The sequence below is a fragment of the Delphinapterus leucas genome, chromosome 10, assembly GCF_059928025.1.
Source record: "Delphinapterus leucas isolate spDelLeu-1000000601 "Yukka" chromosome 10, BTC_Dleu_Yukka2, whole genome shotgun sequence".
NCBI classification, from domain to species: Eukaryota; Metazoa; Chordata; class Mammalia; order Artiodactyla; family Monodontidae; genus Delphinapterus; species Delphinapterus leucas.
Genome location: NC_143138.1, coordinates 64037896 through 64060221, shown reverse-complemented (window position 1 = coordinate 64060221; position 22326 = coordinate 64037896). Strand labels below are relative to the sequence as shown.

The 22326-nt window shown below is 57.9% G+C and overlaps 3 protein-coding genes across 19 annotated transcripts in view; 2 read left to right on the top strand and 1 right to left on the bottom strand.

Moving 5' to 3' along the window:
- PRSS50 (serine protease 50) overlaps window positions 1-13525 on the top strand; it is a 20469-nt gene extending 6944 nt beyond the window's left edge. The window contains exons 5-8 of the mRNA XM_022573354.3: window positions 3457-3572; window positions 5111-11023; window positions 12515-12795; window positions 13437-13525. Of these exons, the coding sequence (XP_022429062.1) occupies window positions 3457-3567 (111 nt within the window). The 3' untranslated portion in view covers window positions 3568-3572; window positions 5111-11023; window positions 12515-12795; window positions 13437-13525. The remainder of the gene's footprint in view (window positions 1-3456; window positions 3573-5110; window positions 11024-12514; window positions 12796-13436) is intronic.
- Window positions 277-7317, bottom strand: TMIE (transmembrane inner ear). The gene is given in 3 exon segments (XM_089918066.1): window positions 277-555; window positions 557-834; window positions 4082-7317. Coding segments are annotated over 3 exon segments (777 nt in total). The 5' UTR covers window positions 4302-7317.
- The window catches only part of ALS2CL (ALS2 C-terminal like), a 22090-nt gene continuing 12633 nt past the window's right edge, over window positions 12870-22326 (top strand). For 15 of the 17 annotated variants that reach the window (XR_016394467.1, XR_016394466.1, XR_016394468.1 and 12 more), the window contains exons 1-9: window positions 12870-13552; window positions 15516-16794; window positions 17570-17762; window positions 18092-18157; window positions 18606-18771; window positions 19280-19411; window positions 20117-20236; window positions 21680-21738; window positions 21882-21948. Coding sequence is in view for 14 of the 17 variants with exons in the window: in XM_089918045.1 (XP_089774171.1) it covers window positions 16554-16794; window positions 17570-17762; window positions 18092-18157; window positions 18606-18771; window positions 19280-19411; window positions 20117-20236; window positions 21680-21738; window positions 21882-21948 (1044 nt within the window). In the remaining 3 variants the exon portion in view is untranslated. Of the gene's footprint in view, window positions 13850-15515; window positions 16795-17569; window positions 17763-18091; window positions 18158-18605; window positions 18772-19279; window positions 19412-20116; window positions 20237-21679; window positions 21739-21881; window positions 21949-22326 lie in introns of all 17 variants that reach the window. The other 2 variants (XM_089918040.1, XM_089918039.1) reach the window with 2 other exon arrangements.

Genomic DNA, 22326 nt, shown 5'->3' with positions numbered 1-22326 from the left:
GTGGCCCAAGACCACCTCTGCTGAGTGGCCACTTGGATGGGGTGACAGGAGTGGAGTCCAGGCTGGGAGGCAGCACACCTAGTGAAGTCATATCCTTGCCCCAGTAGGCTCTAGGACAGGGTCCTGGGCCTCAGCAACCCCCTCTGAGCAGGGAGAGGGTGTTCTGCAACCTCTATGGTCCATGTATGAGCTTGGAGTCTAAGATGTCTGGACTCTGGCCAGGACTATGAGCCCCAGGGCCAGCTAGCCCCAGCCTCCACCTCCAGGAAGCTCTCTTCATTTCTCTTCTTTCTACTTCTTGGCCTCATTCTTCTCATCCTCCTCTACCTTGATGGCCACTGTATCCACACTGTCCTTCTTCTTCTTCTTCTTCTTATCATCTGTGGAGCAGAGGAAAAAGGGTGCAACAGGAGTGAGACAGGGTCCTAGGGCCTGCACCAGAGCCTCCCAGTCCAGCCCTTCATTCCTTCTTCCTTCCAAACCTCTCCTACCTGCAGAATAGCTCCTTGTTTTCCCTGCCTCACTCTGACCCATTTCTTTGCTCTGGTCTCCAAAAACAGGGCTGGGTCCCCTCCCTGAACCAGGTGGAGGGGAGGAATAGGGCAACTCTGGGTGGCAGGATGGAGGAACTGGCCAGTGTAGCAGAGTCAGAGGGTGGTGGGGCTGGGGGCCAGGCCTGCTCACCTCCAGGGACTTCTGTGAGCTCGTTGAGGGGTGGCACAGTCTCTAGTTTGTCCGTGTACATCTTGGCTGCCTTTCGCTGTAGGTACCGGGCTTCAATCTCCTTCCGGGTCCGTGGCACGCGGCAGTTGAAGACACAGCAAAGAGTGATAACTACGGGGAAACAGAGCAGGCTTGGCAAGGGCCAGAGCTCAGACACCCCAGGATTGGTTCCCAAATTTCAGGCCTGTCTCCATCTACCTATGTGTGTCCCACCCAAGAGACCCTCTCAGGAGGCTCCACATTTTGACAAAACCCCTGTGGGCTCTGGGATTTTCAAAATATCTTTCCTGAGCCGGGCTGGCTTCACATAGTAGGCCCACTTTCAGGAGGGCCTTGTGCTTGGTTTGTTATTCTGCTGTCACTTCCTTGAAGTTCTTAATGATTTTTGAACAGAGGGGCTCACAATTTCATTTTGCACTGGCCCCGTATATTGTGTTACCAGTCCTGGTTCTGGTGGGTCTTTCTGACTAGACTGAGGGGTCCTGGAGGGCAGGCAGTGGCCTGGACCATGACTCAAGCTACAGCCTCCTGCAGGGTGTCCTGTGCTTCTAACCCAGGCCTCTGGGCTCCTGTGCATCCTAGTTTTTCCTCCCCAGGCTCCTGAGAGCACCTCAGACCCTGGAGGACATGGCTGCATCCTCCTCAACCTCCCTGAGGACAAGCCAGGGCTGCTCCTGGCTGTGAGAGCGTGAAAGAGGGCACAGACCTTGCCCCGGCGCGTTCACCTTAGACAGGGTTATTCCAGGAGTGGTTTTCTGGCTCAGGGCAGCTGTGCCCACGCAAGCTGGCCAGGGCATGGAGCTGGCCTGTCTAGGGATGGGCAGGGCAGGGCTGCCAGGACCCGGCTGGACTGAGTTTATTTTTCTAAGGCCCCTACAATCTGACCACCTTGGCCCCAGCCTCAGGGGAGGGGATGGAGCTGCTTCCTATTATAAATCAGATGACCAGACATAACTTCCTGACAGACTCCTAGGGGCAGGAGGGCCAGGCGGACAAGTCAGGCCTATTTTGGGGAAGATAGATCAGACCCATGTGGCCTGGGCTGGAGCACCCCTTGGGGTCATCTTGTGCAACCCCTTCAGCCAATGTTGTGGTCCCACTGAGTCTCCCCCAGACTCACAGAAAGAAAGAAAACAAATGAATGAGATGGTTTCAAAGCCTTTGTGGCTGAGGACAGGACTGGACTCCTGAATAAATGGATGGGGTGTCAACAGCATCCAGGAACACATGGTGGGGGGTTAGTTGTGCAAGAGTCTCAGCAGTAGGTCTGCCTTTCTTACCCAAAAACCTGGGTTCTGGTCCTCTCCAGACCCCTGTATGCCAGAGGTCCAAGGTTAGACCTCCACCCTACTGGCTTGGACCACCTCTTCCAGCTACCCCACCAGGTGCCTCCTCAGGACCATGACCATGGAGGCCTGGGCTTTAAAGGGAGCTCAGCCACAGCTATTGGCAGTCAGAGCAGGACTCAAGCACCGCCCCTCACTCCAGGCCTGCCCCACCCAGCCTGGCCTGTTTGCTTCTCTTCAAAGAGGAGAGAAACAAAGTTCCTTGGATCGAGTTCCAGGCCCAGGCAGGAGCTTGGGATAGGAGTCCCCAGGCTGGAGGGGACCCCGAAGAAGTACCCCATCCAACTCCAGCTCTCTCCACAAGGTTCTGGGGGTGATGCTCCACAAACAGCTGTACCACCTAGGCCCAAGCAGACAGGGAAGTGGGAAAGATGTTTCCTCCCCAGGAGATGGCGTTCCCTACTCCCTAGAGCCCTGCATAGAGGGTAACAAATGCTAAACTGTTGCTCAGAGGCCTTTGGGACTATCCCTTACCTTTCTCTAGGAAATGGGTTTAGGAGTGGAAGTCAGTCTGTGTGGTTGAGGTCCAAGTGCCTTTTTGGGCCTGACACTGCAACTTTCCTATGTGGCCCCAGGTACTTCTACCATCTAGGGCCAAGCAGAGCCCTGGAGAAACCATTGTGTGTCTTGAGGCCCCATGGTGCCCTCATCCCTGCTTCTTGGGGTGCCCCAGAGCTGCTCCTTGGACCTGCACCCTGGATTGCTCCTGTGGCCCCTGCAGGGCAGATACCTCCCCCAACCCTGCCTCTTGGTACTGGGGGTTATTCCCCTCTCTGGACACCTGAGCTGGGGCTGCAGTCACAGCTGTTTTTCTGTGGGGCCTCCACTCAGAAGCCTGACTGATCATTGGCCGTGGCTAGGAACAAAATGCAGGCTCTTGCTCCCACTCCAGCCGGGAAGACATGGGGGCGTGGAAGGGCACTTCTGGTGCCAGGAGAAGCACATGCAAATTAGAGGTCCTTGTCTCCCCTGGAGCCCCCGCATCTGGATGGGCCCTTGTGATCAGCCCTGCCCCCAGGATAGCTCCAGCTAGAACTTAAATGCTCCTTTAGCCCCTGACCGGGGTGCACTCAGTAAACGTCTTATGGGGGTTATCTGAGACCTGTGTGGAGGCCATTTCCTTGCACCTCTGCCCACACTGTACCTCTGCCTGTAATGCCTTTCCAGCTGCCTAACACAAAACCACTCATCCATCCTACCGATCTACAGCTTGGAGGACCCCCTCCTCCATGAACTCTTCGCTGGGGGAGTGTGTTTTCTTTCTCTTTACTGCCTGTGCCCCACTCCTCCCTTTGGCCTGTAGGAACCTCTGTCAGACTCTGCTGTGTACCCTGGTGGCCTCTGCCATCCAGTCGGCGTTTCTCGGCCCCCTTTTCCCCAACTCCAGACCCCAACTCTGGAAGGACAACTGAAGGGAGCATGCCAAACCGGCTTCTGTTGCGACTTCGCATCAAGCAACTCCCAGGTCCAAGAGAAGAAGGGGGTCTCCTGCTTTTGACTGAGGTAGGTGAGTCATTACAGGGAAATGGTATTTGACAGTGCAGGGTTTGCAGCCTGGGAGCCACTTTTGCTGGGTGTCTGGGGAGCCTTTGGGCTGAGCTGCAGCCAAGGGTGGCCTTGCTGGGGCCCCTGGGTGTGGGTGTTTTAAGCTGGCCAAACTGCAGAAAAAGCATGAGGAGGCCAACGATAGGGAAAAATGACACGTCTTCATCCTGGTTCAGTGGAGTCTCCTGTAATTACCATAATTGCCGTGTGGCTGCATCGCCGGTCGGGCAGAATACTTCAGGTCACCACCGGCCTGTCAGCCCTCCACAGGGACTTTGTGTGGATCAGGAGGTGCCAGAAACCACAGCGGGCCTCCTGTGGGCGCCTGGCCTGCCTGCACTGCCCGGAATTGCTGCTCTGAGCCCCTGGGGGTGGAGCGGGGGCGTGGAGGGGTGATGAGGTGGTGCCGGGCTCCCGCTGTGTTGTGGCAGCGGCAGGGGGTGGTGATGGGGGGAGCAGCTACTCACTGATGGACAACACGAAGAGCGAGAAGATGCCCACCACGTGCCACAGGCGCATATCCCAGAACACCACCGTCTCCTTGGTCAGCGGGGGCGGCTTGGGCTTGGGTGGGGCCGTGCTGGGCTGTGGGTCAGGAGAGAGTGGAATGAGCCAGGCAGAGGCCAGGGGCTGGGACGGGGCCGAGAGAGGCCCAGGTCTCAGCAAGCACTCACTCAGTCCAAACATTTCAGAATCTCCTAGAATCAAGTGTCTTAGACATTCATAAACAATGCCTCAGACCTTGGGAAGTTCCAGATTTAGAACGGGAAGAGGGTAAAGCCCCAGAACCATGGAGCTGGGAACTTGGAGTGCAAGGGTTGATGCTTGAGGAAACCAAAGCCCAAGGGGCAAAGGTGGATGGCTTGTCCCAGTCAGGTTCAAGGGCCCTTCTCTCCTCCTGCTCTGGCCCTGGGCTCCTCCACACTGGCAGATGGGGTCTCAGGACCAAGGCCAGAGACAAGGCGAGTCCTGTCCTGTGGGACTTTGTTCACACGTGCCTCCAGTGTGGAGTGGGGTGTGGAACTGGAGTCAGGGCTCCGTGACTCTGTTACTTGACCAGGACTCCCACCAGGTGGCCTCAGCAGTCACCTGTCCTACCTGAGTCACCGCCTCTGCCCAGAAGGCTAGGCGAGAATCCTCACAAAACGGGTCTAGAATTTGTCTGAAATGCAGTAGCGACACCTGGAGGCCAAAAGCTGTAAGCACGGCTGGAGCAATCGTGAGCAGAGCACAGCGCGCCACTTCCCACCTTCCCAGTAGGACACCACCCTGTCCTGGGAGTCTGAGGGGACATGGCCCTGCTCTGGTGGGTGGGAGCAAGACCTATGCATGACCTGTGGGGCTGAGAGGGATATGACCCTATCTCTGTCACCAAGTTTGGCTGAGGGGTGTGGATGGGGGTTAGTACTTGGAGGGAGAGGGGATCCTGGGGCATCTGTGCAGTGCCTTGTTCCCTGATTAACCAAATAAGGACAGACATGAGGAGTCTCTTCCAGCTCTCTGGGAAGGAAAAGCAACCCGCAGCTCAACCATCTGTCCAGTCTTTCCTCTGGTCCATAAGCATGGATGGGGCACCTACCAAAAGCCAGGTACTTCTTCATCTAATGGACACCACCCTTCAGCATGTATTGGGGACACTTGGAGAGGATCAGCAACCTGTCCCAGGTAACCCAGAGGATCTGTGTGCCCAGGAGTGGTACATGATTCCTGGCTCTTTTCTCTTAACCAAGGCAAACTGGGGTAGGAGACTTCTTTTCTCTAGGCCTCGGTTTCTCCATCTGAGTGGGATGGTTCCAGCAGCCTCTGGGAAGCTCTCTACACAACCTGAGTGGTAAAACTGACAAGATATCCTTCCTCAGCATCATCCCAGGGGCCTGGACCCATTTGCGGGCTCAGACACATGTCTGTGGGGTCTGGCCCATGTGTGTGGGGTTGGGGCACACATATGGGGTTAGGGCTGGGCACTGTGGGTATAGGGCACGTGCGGTTGGATACACATGCATGTGGTTGGGCACCCATCTGTAGAGTCAGGGCCAAGGTCTGGGCAGTGGCAGGGTTCCCTGAAACTAAGGCTCAGTGTGTTGGCCCAGTTGGGTTGTATAACTGGAAGATTCTGAGGGCCACGGTAAAGATCTCAGATTCAGAGCCTGGGCAGCCAAGAGCTCACTTCTTACACATTCTTGTTCCAGCTTTGTTCAAGACACCCTGATAGGGGTCTTGGGTAGAGGGAAATAGGTAACAGTTGGGCATCTCCTTGTGGGCACTGCTAGGGGTCTGAACTCAAGCTTGGAGGCCTGGCCTCCAACAGAACCTCACAGGCTGATGGAGGGTGATGCCTGTGGGTGGGGTGGGTGGTGCCATGGACCCTAGCCCTGCTCATCTTTCTGGTGCTTCCCTGGATCGCCTGGACTCAGCCAGGGCCTCGTTCAGGCTGTAGGCAGATGGCAGGCAGATGGACTTGAAATGCAGTTTCCCTTGATGGGCTGGGAAAAGATGTTTTCCTGGGGGCTGAGGGAAGAATCCTTGGCTCAGAAGTGAGTTGACCCCCACGCTCAGGCTTCTCCTACACCCAGACCAGCTCAGTTTCTGCGCCTGAGGCCTCAGGGCAGCTGGTGAGGGGACCAAGTACACTCCATGGGGCTCAAGCCAGCCTGGCTCCCCTTACAGGGACACTAGAGCTGACATCTGACTCCAGCCCAGCCTTCTGATCACACCCCCTGGTCAGCAGCAGGAACGGGGTGCAGGGCTCTGTCTCCATGTACCTCAGACCCACCAGTTCAGGGCTGTGTCCCCTCAGACCCCACGGAACAAGTGCCCTGTTCTCCCTCTCCCATCTTGTCCCCCAGCACCTGCCCCTTGAGGGCTCTCCTGGGTGCTTGGCTGTCTCTTACACTTCTGTTTCCCTGCTGTCTCCACTCTGCCACTGCCTGCAAGGCTCTGACCCCACTCCTCCCTTGTCCTGCCTCTTGGGCCTTCTCCCTCCAGCCTAATGCTCCAGAATTTTGGGTCTGGTCAGCCTTTTTGACTCCCCTTCCTGGCTTAGCAGGAATGGGGTACAGAGGGGCCAGCCAAGGAGGCTGCAGATGGCCCCCACCCTTCCCTCCCTGGCCCCAGCCAGGCTCCTGGCCAACCCCCCAGCCGTCCTCTTCACCTCTTCCTGGGCGATCTTAGCAGCTCCTTACAGTTCTCCCAACTGTGTGCCCTCTTCTGATTTATTCTCCTTCCAAACCAGGACTCATGACTCTTGCCCGCTCAGAAACGTTTGCTAGCTCCCAGTTATCACCAGGACCAAGTGAGACCCTGAGTCCTTGGGCCCTGCCCTGCTTGCCCCTCCCCTCCAGGGCCTAGTGTGCAGCATGGAGTCTAACTCAACACATGGCTGCTCTAGGAAGGATGTCCTCACCCTCCTGCCTCCCACCCACCACCTTCGACCTCACTAGACCAAAGATTAGAATAGGGGCTGAGTGTCCCCCATCAGACACTCGCTGATGCCCGGCTGTATCTCCAATCAGACCGGGAATCCCTAAGGTCAGGGTGAGTCTCCCCCATCAGAATAATGTTCCTGAAATCAGAGGGTGTGCCCTCCCATCCGACCAAGGACACTAAGATTGGGGGCTGGGTCTCCTCCACAGCCTGGAAGCACTTGGGATAGAGCTGTGTCTCCCCATTAAGTCAGGTCCTCTAGGGCAAGAGGAAGGGAAAAATCAGCTCCTGGTCAGAAAGGCGCCCCCCAACCCTCTGCCTGGAGGGTGACAGCCACCCCGAGCCCCTCCGCGCCGCCCCGCCTCACCTCCACCAGCTGCCCGGCGACCCCCGCGAGGCAAACCCCCAGGGCGGCGCCGCCCAGCGCCCAGAGCGGCCCCGCGCCTAGCCGCTGCCCCGCCATCTTCGCGCGCTCCGCGCAGCTCGGCAGCAGGTCAAGGGGAGCCGAGGGATGCCTGCCGGGCCGCCTTGGCTCGGTGACTAACCCCCGGGCCAGCCGGCGCTCGGCGGTGGCGATCTGGTCTCAGGCAGGCTGCGAGTGGGCATCATTTATTCATTGTCGGTGTCTGGTTCCCGTGCTGCCCGCTCCCACACCACTCTGGGTGGAGGGCCCGCCCCTCTCCGGAGATCACACTCCAGACTCCGCACTCCCCTAACCCGGCCGAGACCGACATAGGGCCGGGAGTGGGTGGGAGGGAGGACAGGATGGGGTCAGGTCCTTGAACAACAGGTCCCACCTTCCCTTCCCCACTCCGGCCTCAGTTTATTCATTTGGGACAAAAGGGAGGGGCTGGAATCTGCTGATCTAGGAGGCCCTTCCCATTCTGACGTTCTGAATTTGAAAAACTGTACTGGACCCAGATTGGGGGTGTTGGGAATGGCATGGCAGGCAGGTTGCCATGGTGACAGGTGCTCGAGGATATCCTGGGCTTTCTGGGCTGGCTTCCTGCCCAGAGGCAGCTCTGGTCACCCTGGACACCAGAGCAGGGGGGAGGGAGAGGGGGAACAGGGGATGGCATGGTCAGAGTAGCCAGCTGCGGGTGTGATGGAAGGTTCCTGAAGGAGCCAGCATCTGTGACCCCACAGGACAGGGTGGGCTCCCCCTGGAAGGGCTGGAGGACCATGTTCTGTTTCTGATTGATCCTCAGCCTCTGCCCCAGCCTGAGCTCTGACTCTCACTCCAGTCTGAGCTATGACCCTGACCTCACACTGAACCTGGCCCACACTGCACTCTGGTCCTGACCTCAGAGTGAGCCTTGACAACCCAGGGACTGAGGGAGGGAGGCTCGGAGGAGCTGGGGAGACCTGGGGAGGACTTTGGAAGAGGAGTGGGGAGGCCTGCGATAGGGAGGCTCCTCTGATCCATCCTCCCCCTCTCTCCTTTCCTTCCTTCCTTCCATTATTATTAATCTGAGAAGCAGCCCAGGTGTTGGACCCCTGCATTCCTCATCACCAAGGGCACCAGTGGAGACCTGTGCAGGCTGGGGTGCTTTGGGCCTTGGGCCTGCCCTCAGAACTGGGGACCCTGTAGATCCAGAGTCTTTTGTGGCTCCTGCCTGGTGGTGCCATAGATGGGCAAGGACCAAGGCAGGCTGCAGCAGAGAGGAGAAGGCCAGCTGCAGATACCTACAGGCGTCAGGGCTAGGAGATGACAGGGCAGGCAGGAAAATGAGAAAACCACTGGCAAAGGACAGCTGGTCCATCGAGAAAACCCTTGACAGTGGGTGGCAAAGTCTGGGGACTGGGTGGGCTGGGCCACCCCACACTCCCCAGGCTTGCCCTCGTCAGGCAAACAAGAATTTCACTGAAGCCCAAATCACTTGCTGCAGCTCTCTGCCCACCATTTCTTCAGGCCTTCTGTTAGGAAAGCCACACTGACCAGCCAGGGAGGTCACCCTTGGGACAATGGGGTCAGAGAAGCCTTGGCTGGACTGGGCTGAGGTTAGTGAGCTTGACAGTGGCCTTGAGTAAACCATTACTCCTCTCTGCTTTGATGTCCTCATCTATGGAATGCAGAGGGCAAGACTCTCATCACAGAGCTGATGGGAGGATTATATGATCTAACGATTATGGGAGTGATGAGTACAAGCTGGCTCTCCTTGATGGGACAGCTCAGCCCAGGAGGGGAGGGTGTCGTCGCTTCTTTCCATCCAACAGGTAGGGAAAGCCCAGTGAAGAAATCTGAAAGGGAACACCATCATGTGTGTCCGCAGTGTCCCCTGATATGGCCTCTGCTCCAAGTGTGCTTTACCTCTCAGCAGGCTGTTGAACACAGCTGAAATGTCACTGTATGCTATTTATCATATACCTTTTTCCCAGAGCTTTTTCCCAATACAACATCCTAGATCCCCACATCCCCCAAACACAGTGTCAATACTGTCATGCAGGCTTTGGAGTCAAGCTGACTTAAAATAACAAGATGGCCCAAAAAGCTTAGTGCAGTTTTAAGCTTTAATAACCTCAGAAGTATAAAACTGCAAACTTACAAGAGACACCCTTTGAAAGTTTAATTATTTAAATTTCCTTTTTTGCCCTTTGGAGATGGCAAAACTTGACAGAAAAAAATTAAAGTTATCCAAAATTCACGATGAAATTAGCATAAAGAAAATATAAGGAATGAAACTTTCAAATTATGTTTCTTGTAAATTTGTAGTTTTATACTTCTGAAGTTATTAAAGCTGAAAATGGAGACTTATGGGTCATGGTCATATTGACAGCTGTGAGCTCTTAGTGGGCTACTGAACCTCTCCAAGCTTCAATCCCTCATCTGTAAAATGGGTATAACTACAGTATCGTGGCACCTGCACGTTACAAGCCTTCAGTAAATGCAAGTCGTTATGATTATTGCTGTCACTGTTGTTAAAGGCAGTGTGAAATTACATTGTATGAAACCCAACTATACTTGGTTCAATCAGTTCCTTATTCTCGAATATTTGCGTGTTTCCAGTTTTCCAGTGTTAAACACCATAGTGAGAGGGACATCCTGAAGGCTAAAGCCTTTTCCACCTTTTTATTCCTCCCCCTGTTTACTTGTGAAGAATTGAGGCCCAGAGAGGGGTTGTGTCCTACCTAAGGTCACTCAGGAACTGGGGCCTCAAACTCAGTTTTCAGCTCCTAACCCAGAGCTCTGCTCACTGTCCAGTACTGTTTCTACTTCTTATGAGGGTCCCCATATATTCCTGCACCCCACTCCCAGTTGGGCCCATCAGGTCTGGGGTGGCGGAGCTCTGGACACCCATGCTCTCCAGCCTGGCTTCCCTGGAAGACAGTGTTCCCTCCATGCATGGTGGCATGAACGCTGGCCTGCAGAATCCTGTTTGTCCCTTGTGTATTATTTTTAGCTCCTTTGGGTTTCCTGTAGGGATCCAGTCCAGCCTCCAGGGCCTCTGGGCTGGAAGCTGTGGGCAGAGTCATTTGGCAGGGGCCAGGGGACCCTGTGGACATTCTCTTCTGGAGCCTGAAACCCCAGAGCTCAAGGTTCAGCTCTGGGGAAGCAGAGGGTAGGGAGTGAGGATCCCCCTAGTCACAGAGCCAGGCTGAGATCCAGTGCATCTTGGACTCAGCCTGGGCTGGGGTTGGGGGCTGGCTGGCCTAGGCCTGTGACACAGTGGCTGGGGCCTGTTGGGAGCTGGCAGTCTCTGACCTTGTTGGCCTCGGGCCTGGCCCAGAATAGCTCTGGGGCTGAGCTGGGCCTGGGTGAGACCTGTGTATTCATTGGCATGTGTTTATGTCCCAGGGCACTCAAGTACGTGGGAATACACGTGCACTCTGCACTGGCCTCTCTGCATGCCTGGGTCTCTCAGTGCGCATTCCATGGAGCAGTGTGTGAGTCTGCACACATGCACATGTACAGAGCTGCCACCCAAGTTATGCAATATGGAGGCCCTGCCAGTGGGTTCAATAGCAGATGGGTCCGTGTGACACAGGTAAGTGTACACACCACCATATTCCTGTGACTGTGGAGTCATGTATGTGTGCAGGGCGTGTAGGAGAGGTCCAGGTGGGTGTGTGCACATCTGTGGTGGGGTTGGGTAAGGGCCCTGGGCTGTACTGCAGGGGGTCAAGGGCAGGTGGACCAAGTGAAGGCTGTCTTTTGGGCACTACCGGGCACTACAAATTACCAACAACGCTGGGAGAGAGGCTGGGCAGGTCTTGCCCCATTTATCAGGTGTAAAACTGGGCTTGGCAATGGCTGTGACGCTACCCAGTGAGTGGGGAATGAGTGAGGGAAGACCAGCCCTCAGCCTTCCAATTCCCCTAGATGTGGCTGAACAGGAAATCTAGGCTCTGGGGAGGAAGTCAACAAGGCGCTTCTCTTCCTGCTTGAGCCCAGGCAGCACTGCCTTCCCTCAGCTACAGGTACAGATAAGGAAACTGAGGCCCAGAGAGGGGGAAGGGCTGGCCCAGAGACACCCAGCACAAGATTAGATCCCTCCTGCTCAGGGCCTGGCCTGCCTGCCCTGTTTGTTGCCAAGTGGTGGGACCATACGCTCCTGGATCACCTTGCTCTCTCCACCTGTGGCTATGGCCACTCTTCAGCCCTTGGTCCTTCCTCCCATGGCCCAGAGACCTCTTGTCTGCCCACCGCAATGTGCCAGGCCACTCACAAACCCGCCAAGACCCTGCTCATCTGTGAAGGAATGCTTGCAACCCGCCATGTACTCCACTGGAGATCTCTCTTCAGCCTGGCAGGACGGGGCATGCCTCCCACCAGCTCAGACTAGAGTAGAGCATTGGTGGGCCATCCTTTCTGCATTTCCACTGCCTGTCTCTGGATGGGGCCTCTCGGCCTCAGTGTTGTCAGCCGTGAAAGGGGCAGTGACGTGGGTCATTCCCTGGAATCCGCGTGCCTCAGTAAGTGAATGGAGAACCGGAGGCAGGCAGCAGACTCCTTTGTTACAGGCTTGAACCGTGGGCCTTCCCCCTGCCGGGAAGTCCGCTGGAACAAGGCTTCCCCGCCACCTTTGCCAAAGTCGCAGGCCCTGGCGCGCAGACAACCGCTGGCTTCACGCTCTACTGGGCCATGTTGAGACTCAGGAGTGCGGGCAGGGGACTTCCCCAAGGTCACTCAGGAGTGGCCGCTGGCCACGGACACCCTGCCCACCGCGGGTAGCCTCGGTTTACCCTACTCTCGGCCACAGGTTTCATGAACCCACCTGGTGCTCCTCTTGTGCCGGCCCCTGTGACTGGTGCGGGCGGAGGAAGGTCACCGGGCTGCACCTAGGCCCGCAGGGAGTCAGAATGAGGGCGGAAGGGAGGGGAGGGGGATTGGAAAAGACCCCGCCGGGACAAGGAAACCAAGACTGCTTCCTAGACACACCCAGCCTCTCCTGGGCGTGAGCAAGAGCGTGTGCGTGTGTGTGTTGAGGGGAGCGAGGGGCGGGCCAAGCTCCCACCTCCTCTCCTCTTTCTCCCAGCCCCCCACTGTGTCCCAGGAGACTTCAGACCCCGGAAGACAGCAGACTGAGGCTTCAGGAGAGCCCTAGTGCACGGGGCAGATGGACGCCAAGCCCCGCCTACTTCCAGGCAGGCCCCCGCCCTTGACTCGGAGCGGTACCCGGAGGCGAGGCGGGGACGGGGCATGGGGGTGGAGTGGCCTTCGGGGGTGGGGCCTGCAGGGGCGGGGCCGACGTGGGGCGGGCGTCCGCGAGAGAGCTGCCGCGGCGGCTTTCCCGGCATGGGACCGCGCGCCGCACAGGTAAGGGAGGGCTGGAGGTCTCTCGTCTGGGGTAGAGCCCTTCTGCTCCCCGCCCCTCCTCGCTCCAGGTGGGACTTTAGTCTTCGGGCCGCCGCGCGCCGCCCCTCCACGACTCCTCGGTCCCTGGCAGCACTCACACCCGGCCCGTCCGAGTTTGTCCGAAGGTCCCTCCCTCCCGGCGGGGTTCAGCTTCGTCCTCCCTGCCCCTTGGTCACCCTGTCACCACGGGACAGCCTCCCTGGGCCCGTGCCTGACATGAGGGCAGACAAACACGTGGGCAGTGCCCAGGGGCTTGGCCTGGGCTGTGGGGCGACCCCGCGGGGCCGCAGCCAGCCTGAGAGACTGCCAGGAGGAGGTGACGCGGGCTAGTATTGCTTGCAGTGAGAAGGCATGGGCAAATACCTGGTGGTGGGAAGTGGATCCCATGTTTGGGAAATTCCAGTGACTACGCAAGAAGAGGAAGGAAAGCTGTGAAAAAAGCGACCAGAGAGATTGGGAAGGTGGGGGGGTGGGGTCTAGGACAAGAAGCCTGGAGCCACGGAAGGGCAGAGGAAGGGTGCCGGGGTAGGGTGGGGGGAGAGGCCCAGGTGGAGGCTGGGACCCGTCAGCTGTGACAGTTCAGCGCCCCCTCCCTTGGGCAGCCCCTCCCTCCTCTGCTGAGTTTGCTGGATGATCAAAGGGGGTTCCAAGGCAGCCCAGGAAAAAGCCTCCACATCAAGCAGCACTTCCTTGCCTGTCCAGACCAGGAAATAACAGAGTGAGTACCATGACAGGGTGTGGCCCAGGGGCCTGAGGGGCCAGGCCTTGGAGGAGGCAAGGGAGAGAGGAACCCAGCATGAACAGAGGCCTAGAATGCAAGAGAGAGAAAGAGAGAGAGCGCGAGAGAGAGAGAGCGCGTGAGAGAGAGAGCAGGCCTGGCGGCTGGTTAGATTGCCGCGGGGACTGGCAGCTGACTCACCTGGACATGCCAAGACTAGCCAGTCTGTCCTCACCCCACCCCATGGTGAACATGAAGCCTGCCTGGGAAGCCTAGGTACTTGCTGTGTGCCCTAAGGTGAGTCGCCCAGCCTTTCAGGTGAGCTTGGTGGGACTGGGAGCCAGAGGCCTGGGTCTGAGCCCTGTACATGCTCTACAGTTAGTGCCTCTGGGCCCTCCCATTCGTTTCTGGGCCTCAGTTTCCCCATATGTACATCGTGTGCAGTCTACTACTAAGGAACCTTAGAGCTGGATGGAGTGAGAGCGTGAGGAAGCCATGCCCTTAACCAGAGAGGAGTGGGTTGGAGGTGGGACTGGGGTTTGAAAGGGGAGACTCCTGCCGGGTCCCTGTGGTGTTAGGTTCAGCACCTCTTCCTCCTCCCTCGCCAGTGTACACACTCAGGCACACTCGCGCCTGGCCTGGCCCCTGCCCTCACACTCTCCTCATTGCCTGCGGGGTGAAGCCCCAGAACTCCCTAGCCTGGGAGCAGAGGCTCTCGGGACCAACCAGACCAGATGTCTAGCCTCAACTGCAGTCTTCTCCCCACCCGCCGTCTCACCAGCCATGTTTAACCTCTGGCCTTTCCTCTGGGCAGTGTGACTCGGTTTCCTAGGGTTAGAGATCCTTTTGGGGCCACAGACCTGGCCAGCCTGTGTTGCCAGTGTTGCCAGTTTGTGTCGGTAAGACTCATCCTCAGGGGCCCCAGGCTGCACTGAGAGGTAAGGGAGACTGAAGAGCAGGTCCCCATACCCAGAGGAGCTCCCCTCCACCGGTTTATGCTTTCTAGGGAGGACTAAAATAGTTTGAAAAGCTGTGATTTAGTCAGACCTTCATTTCACAGAGGAGGTGATTGAAGCCCAGAGAAGAGCAGGGCTCTGGATAAGCTGGGGCATGGCCAGGGCCGAATAGCTGGGCAGAGGTCAGAAGGGGGTCCTGTGGGAGCTACTGAGGTGTGAGCCATGGGTCCAGGGTAAGGGAGCTTCTGCCAGCCCCATGGGGGCAAGGGGAGGAAGCCTAAGGGGGAGAGGAGTGCCCTGGGTGTGGCATTGGTTGGGGTGGGCCCCAGGTAAGTGTCGGGGATCTGATGTGCAAGGCCTCCCAACAGTGAGTTATCTGCTGCAGGTCCCCAGCTCACCCTGATCTGGTTCCTAGTCTGTACCTCCCATCCTGGCTACACCCTCCCCCCTCCACCTTTAGCTGGTGTCCTCACCTCTCAGCTCAGACCCCGACAGACTGCCAGCTAAGGGTGGAAAGGTCACTTCCCAAAGGGTCTTTCCATTCCACCAGTTTCTGGAGATATGGGTGAGGGTCAGATGGGCCCAGGCCGCACTTGCGGTACCCCTGACTCCTTGGCTGTGTTGTCCTGGTATTCTGAGCTGACTTGGAGCAACCCTCCCCCAGTCCTCCACAGGGGGCTGGGGCTGCTGCAGGGGGCCAGCAGAAAGAGAAGCCTGCAGTTGGGTGTCCAGCCATTTCTCCTTCCTGCTTCTCCCTCCCAAGACCTCGCCCTCCTGAAGCAACAACAGCAGGAAAGGTGGGGCAGGAATGTCCTGGGCCTGGGCCCTTGGCCAGAGTTCTGAGGCACTCATCTCACTCTGCCCCAGAGCCAATTCTCTGGGAATTGTAGGCTCTGTCAGGAGCCTGGAATGCCCTTTGGTGTCTTTGGGGTTGGGTGGGGAGGGATGAGACCCCTTCTCATTTGATCCTTTGGGTCTGTCTGTATCTCCTCGTATTATGTCTACAGCTCCACCGAGGTCAACCAACTCAGAGCCTCAGAGTGTCAGAGTCGGAGAGAGGCCGAGTCTGAGGGTCTGGGGTTAAAAGACTCTCTAATTCTCAACCCTGAGACGTACAGTCACGTAATCTGGGCAGATGACCTCCTTTGCCAGGTCTGGTAGGAGAGGGCTGTGTCTGATTGGAGGATGCAGCCTGGCTATGGGGATGGGTTTGAACCCAGGCCCCTTGCTCCCCCTCCCTCCAGTCAGGAGGCTGCGTTCTCAGGTGATCCTGCTTTCTTGGAGGGTCCCGCTCTCCAGGGAAGGAGGTCCAAAGACCTGCCCACCCCCATGGCCCCCACCTCTGGAGTAGAACCCGTCCTGCAGCTTGCAGGGGGGCATGAAGTGTCTGGCTCCTGCCCACACTCACCTCACCCTCTCATGGCTTGGACTCATCTCCTCTGAAACTGTCACCAAGTCCGTGTCCCCAAGTCTGACTTTGAATCCCATCACTCCCCCACTCTGAGGCCCTCCATGGCTCCTCTGTTAGCCACTTAGGGAGCTCTTGGTGGGCCACCTGCAGAGCCTGGGCCTTCATGCCCGTGAGCCTTTGCTCTCATGGTTCTCCCACCTGCATGCCTTGTCCTCCTCTCTGCCTCTTTATTTCTTGCCCATCCTTCATGGCTCCAGCAGGATATTTCCCACTTCTCCCAGACCTCTCCTACGTAGCCCTATTGGGTGACAGGGAGTCCTGAGCCATGGCCTTGAGATAAAGGCTGTGCTCCTCCGAGAGTATGTCCTTGTTTCCAGAGAGTCAGTGGAGAGAGGGGTAGGTCGGAGCACTACTAGATGTTACTCTGAGCCCTTGGGAGCCATGGTGGGTATTTGAGCGGAGGAATGAGCAGGCCAGAGGGCTTAAGGAGCATCTGCCTTTTGGGTAAAAAATAGATGCTTCCCTTGGCAGCTCTGAGTCCTCTTTCCCACTCCTTCAGGCTCCCCTCAGCTGGGCCCAAGTGGAGCATAAGCAGGGGTCACTGACCAGTTCAGAAACTCCCCTTTGGGGTGACATGGGCTCCTTGCTCAGTTCTGAGGTAGGGTGGTCATGGGCCTTTTGGGCATATAGCCTGAGACGGCACCCTGCTCCCATGGCTGCTATTCGCTCTAATCTTGCTTGGTTCTCAGGCCCTGAGTCTGGCACCCTGGCCATGTGCAGCCCTGAGGAGGCAGCCCTGCTGCGGCTGGAGGAGGTCTTCTCAGCCACACTCTCACGCATCAACAGCTTTGTCCTCCAGCCCCTTCTGGAGGCCGGTGAGTTGAGTGGGGGGGGGGGGATGCAGGAACCGTCCTAGGGACAGGAGTCCTCCCTTGTTGGACCTTCTGAGCTACAGCTTTCTCAGCTGCAAATGGGAGCGGTGACATTTGGTGTGGGTGTCTTCGGATGGATCCAGGGCCCTCACCCCCAGTTGCTGGCTGCTTCCTTCTCAAAGGGACCCCAGGGAACCAGGCTGTGAACCCCATTCTACCCCAGACCTGCTGTGAACGGAGACGATGTTCCATCCCTCCCAGGGCACAGGCCTGGATCCTCTGCCTGAATTCTCATCTTGCTTTCACCCAGGGCATGACTGGAAGGCAGGATGCCCGGTTTACAAAATGACCTTGGGCAGGTGCCTTCCTCTTGGGGGCTCTGTTGGTGCATCTGTGAATGGCAGGAGACTGCAGGACCCTATGGACTTCACATTCTGGACCTGAGGAAGCTCTGAAACTCAGGGGGGATTCTTGTACTTGGTGGCCCTAGGTCATCAGTGCTGTCCCTGTTTAGTGAGGAGGTGGACACATGCCCCTGTTGAATCCACAAGGGTGCTGCCCACTGCTGTAGCCTGCCCATCCCTTGCTGAGCTCAAGGGGGCACATGGGCTTCCAGTTCTGTCCCAAGGACCCCAGGGATGTGAGACCCTAGCTGCAGCTTCAGGGCTAGGGGTGCTGCTGCCCCTCCGGTGACCACCCAGGGCCTCTGCGTGCTCCCTGGAAGGTGGAGTGGCCCTGTTCCCCTCACAGTGTGCTTGTGCTCCTGCCCCAACTCTAGAGCCCTCAGATCCCTGGGGCAGAGAGTGCCTACAGCTCCTGCAGCAGCTGCACAGGAGCTCCCAGCAGCTGTGGGAGGTGACGGAGGAAAGCCTGCACTCACTGCAGGAGAGGCTGCGCCACCCGGACTCCATCAGCCTGGAATCCCTGCTGCTGCTGCACAGCGCTGACCGCGTCTTGCAAGTCCACCTGGAGTAAGATGGCCGAGGCGGGGCTGGGGCCGGTACTGGGACTCATGTGGGTCAGGGCTTTGGCAAACGTTTGGGTTCAGCCCTGGGTTTGGGTGTTAGCCTGGTGGCAGGCTCAGGCACCCCAGATCTGAGCCTGGTGGCCTCCCAGGGAAAAGAGACTGAGTTAGAATTGTCTAGTTGGGTCAGTTAAGACTCAAGGTCACCAGTGCCCAGAGCCAGGCCCTCAGGGCTGCAGCCACTCAGTGGGTGGGATCTGGGGACACCAGAAGGGCAGGGGCTTGGGTCTGGAGCTGAGCGTTGGTCTTGCTGGGTGTCCCCTGTGCTACCTACAGGTACATCGAGTCCTACACAAGCTGTGTGGCAGTGCAGGCCTTTCAGAAGGCAGTAAAGAGGAGGAGGTGAGCATGGAATGCTGCAGTGGGCCTCTGAGTTGGGGGTGTCTGGGAGGGAGGGCTTGGGGAAGCCACGTCCTCAGAGCAGTGAGTGTCACGGCCCGGGACTCATCCTGAGCAGTCCTGGCTCTAGCAATTACATGCTGATCCACACTGAAGAGAGGGAGGGAAGCCTCGTGAGGCTGTGAGCAGAATCCATATACCAACTAACGGGAGTGACCCTGGGGCGGGGAAGCATTCCTAATTGCTACTCAGGGTAGGCTTTAATCTCTGAGATACTGCTACCAAATCTCCAAGAGGATCACTCAGCCACTGTTTTTCTGATGGGAGAGAGGTTTGGGGTCTGGGACTGTCCTGGGATCTGGGGGATTAGCCAGGGCAAGGGGGCAATGGTGGCAGGTGTGGGAACAGAGGAGGGGAGAGTGAAGGGGTGTGCGGCCCTCCCTGCACTCAGCGAGTACTGGCAGGGCCAGCGGAAGGCGCTGCAGCAGTTCCTGTCGGGCATGAGCTCAGAGGGCTCGGTGGGCACAGCGCTGGTCCAGGCTCTCCGCCAGCCACTCACCCATCATGTGCAACAGTGCGTGCTCCTCCTGCTGAGCCTCAGGGACACTGTCGGGGAGGTAGGTAGCAGGGGTGATGGGGAGCGGGGGGTAATTGCTGGTTATCGGGCCTGTCTCCCGTGGGGAAGCTGAGGGATGGGAGAAATGGGCCTCTGGCTCAGGGAACCTGCCTACTCAGGAACCCTGGTTTGAGAAGGACCTGGCCATGCCTTGGGGACATGGTCTTGTTCTGGGGGGTTTGAAGGGATATGTCCTTGCCCTGGGGTATCTGAGGTACATGGCCCTGCCCTGGTGGAGCCAGCAGAGACCCAGAGAACAGATGTAGAATCATGTACTGGGTGTGAGGACACATGGCCCAGCCCCAGCTGGGGGAGTCATTGAATGGTCCTAAATCCCCTGGAAGCATCCTCCTACTGCCAGAGGAGGGGCCGGCAGGGAGAAAAGGGAAAACTTAGACTTAGACCCAGACCTCCTGACCGGTTTGGGCCAGGCCAGGGCTGGGGCAGTCATCACAGGGTGGGAGAGGATTCTGATAATACCCCACCCCGGCTTCTCTGTCCCCCTACAGAGTCACCCCACCCGGGAGCTGTTGGTGCACACAGTCACCATCTTTGGGAACTTGCAGTCCTTCATGAGGCAGGAGCTGGACCAGGCCATGGCCACGCAGGCCCTCTGGCACACTCTGAGCAGCCGGCAGCGGGTGAGTTCGAGGCCTGAGGGGCAGTGAGGGAAGGGGTTGCCATCCGGCAGGGGCCCGTTGGGTAGCTTGAGCTGCCTGCTGCCTGCTCCATGCCTCAGCTTCCCCACCTGGGTCGGGGGGCAGTGGCTAAAGCAGGTGTCTCTGACGTTCCCCTGTCCAGCCATCCCCACCCATTTGCTGAGCACCTCCTGGGCTGGGATGTGAGCTTCTGGCTCTGGGGAAGAGTGGTCAGCAGAATCGACCCTCTCTCCTGGGATGTCACTGAATGATTGCACCCCCGAGTCACTGCCCGTATTGCCCCTGCAGGAGGGAAAGTCCCCTGTGCTCTGACAGGGCGTGACAGGCTTGGGACCCAGTGCAGCAGAGAATTAGGAGGACAAGTGAAGGGGACAGGAATTGCCAGAGAGAGGCAGGGATTGTAGAACCCTGGGTGAAAGTTGATGGGGGCTTGACTGGGGCCGTGGCCTGAGATGGGTTGGAGGAGGACAAAGTAAGGCTTCAAGAGAAGTTGTGCTGTCCTTCTGGGTATAGCCAGGAATGAACCCCCCCACCTTGGAGCCCCAGTGCCCATCACTGACCTGGGAGCCTCCAGGAGATGCTCAGAGTGTTGGGGGAGGTGCCTGGGGCAGAGGTGGGCAGTGGAGTGGCCAGCAGCATCCAGGACAGAGGTCCCTGAGCCTTGCACCTCCCTCCTCGCCTCACCAGGATGTGCTCTGTACCCCCGCTCACCGACTCTTGCAAGACAGCCAGGACATACCTGTGACGGTCACCCCGCTGAGGGCAGAGCGTGTGCTGCTCTTTGATGATGCCCTTGTCCTGCTACAGGTAGGGTGGGGCTGGCCAGAGGTCGTGGGGTCACAGTGGGGGTCTGAGGGCTGGTTGAAAAAAGGAGTAGGAAAGAGACATGTGGCTGGGAGCGAGAACTTGGGCCTGGGGAGGTGATGGGGGCAGAAAGGCAGAGTGCTAGGGTGGGGGCAGCAGGTGGAGCCATCCCTGAAGGAGTGTGGGCTATGGAGCAGGGCTCTTCCAGTCTCAGCTCTCCACAGCTGGTATCCCTGTTAAATGTCTTCCTCTCAGTTTCCTTACCTGTAAAGTGGGACACTTGTCAGTTTGTGCTTCAGCAGGTGGCAGACAACTCCTAGTTGTCTTCCTCCAACCGGAGAGGAACCTCAGACAACGGTCATAAGTGGCCCATAGTGGCTGAGGAGGGCTGCGTGAACCATTCAGGGCACATGCAAGGCTTCTAGAGAGGAGTTCCATGTAGCAGCAGTGCCCGGGCTCTCGGCACTACAGAAGTCAGGAGGGAGCCAGTACTAGGGTTTGGGATTTGTTATGTGGCCCATAACCTTGGCTGTGCCTAGTTCCCCCTGAACTTATATTGCCCCTCTGATAGCCAGAGCACTGTCTTCTGTATCCCCCTAGAGTGTCAGCCTGGAACTCCCCTGCAGATAGGGAGGCTGAGGCCTAGAAGGGATGCTACTTGCCCATCCAAACCTGTGTCTCCTGAAGCCTGATTTTGGGGTTTTGATTCAGTTTGAGTTTCCCTCCACTCCCGATTTCACCCTCTGTGCTCCAGGTATGCTGACGAGATACTGTCACTAAAAGGTGCTGAGCCCTTTCCCACCTCTGGACCTTGGCACGTCCTCTTGTCTGTGCTGGGCCCTCTCTTGTCCTGGCCTGTGTCTGGCACACTCCTCCTCCCCTTCAGGCCTGGGCCTGGTGCCGCTTCCACCTGTGTCTGTTGCCAGGCGAAAGGTCACTCTGCAAAATCTTCCAGAGGAAGGGAGGTTTGGTCTATCTCTCAGAGCAGGGATGACATTCCAAGTAGAAGGAAGAGCACATGCAAAGGTTCAGGCTGAGGAGAATTTGTGGCAAACTGGAGGAGGCCCAGGCAGTGGAGGGGAGTGGTCTGTGTGGTCTCAGGTGTCAGGCTCAGCCGTAGGGACCTTAGAGAGGTTTCCAGCAGGGGCTAACAAGATCCATGCTGCATTTCCAGAAGACCACTCTGGGGGCCCTGATGGAGCAGAATGTCGGGGGTGCGGGAGGCTTGTCCTGGGTTTCTGGCCAGGCCCTCGGGTGGGAAGGGAGGTGGAGGACCTGCCCTGGAGATGGGGAGCCGGCAGGGGTGGTGTGGGACTCAGTGCTGGGCGTGCCGCACTGAGCATGCTGGGGACACCCAGCGGTGTGCCAGCGACCTGCTGCTTGGGAGCAAGGCCAGACCAGAGAATAGATGAGCGTCTTGCCCACCTGTGCCCCCTCTTCTTCCAGGGCCACAGTGTCCACACCTTTGATCTGAAGCTGGTGTGGGTGGAACCTGGGCAGGACAGGTGAGCACCCCCATCCAGTGACACCCCAGGCCTTCCCTCCCTCTACCCCATGTAACCTGCCCACCCCAGAGCTCTGACTTGGGCCCTCCCTCAGCACCCTCCTGGACAGAGCTGGAGCCTACTCATTAGCTCCATCTGTCTAGGTGCATGTTTCACCTCCTCACGCCCGAGGAAGAGTTCTCCTTGTGCTCCAAGGACCCACAGGGCCAGGTGAGTGTGGGCGGACTGTGAATCCGGGGAGTGGGGTCAGGGGAGTGAGGGAAGGCGACAGGAGGGTAAGGGGAGGGCACAGGTATACAACCCTGGAGGCTCGTTGGGAATGTCAAGCCTCTGGAGTCATGGTCAGAGTGAGTCAGGGGTCAGCCTGGGCTCAGGCATCAGAATGCCGAAGAGAACACGTGTTTTTCTCTGTGAAACCAGGGTTGGGGCCTGTTTGAAGGTTCTGTTTGGCCTCTCTGGGCAGGCCCGAAGCTGCAAACAAGTATTCAGGTCTGAATGAGGCCCCAGGGAGCAGCACGGGAGCCGTTGGAGGTCCCCGCAAGTGATAAGAGTGGGTGTGGGTAGGGTGATACCTGATGCCGCCCCAGG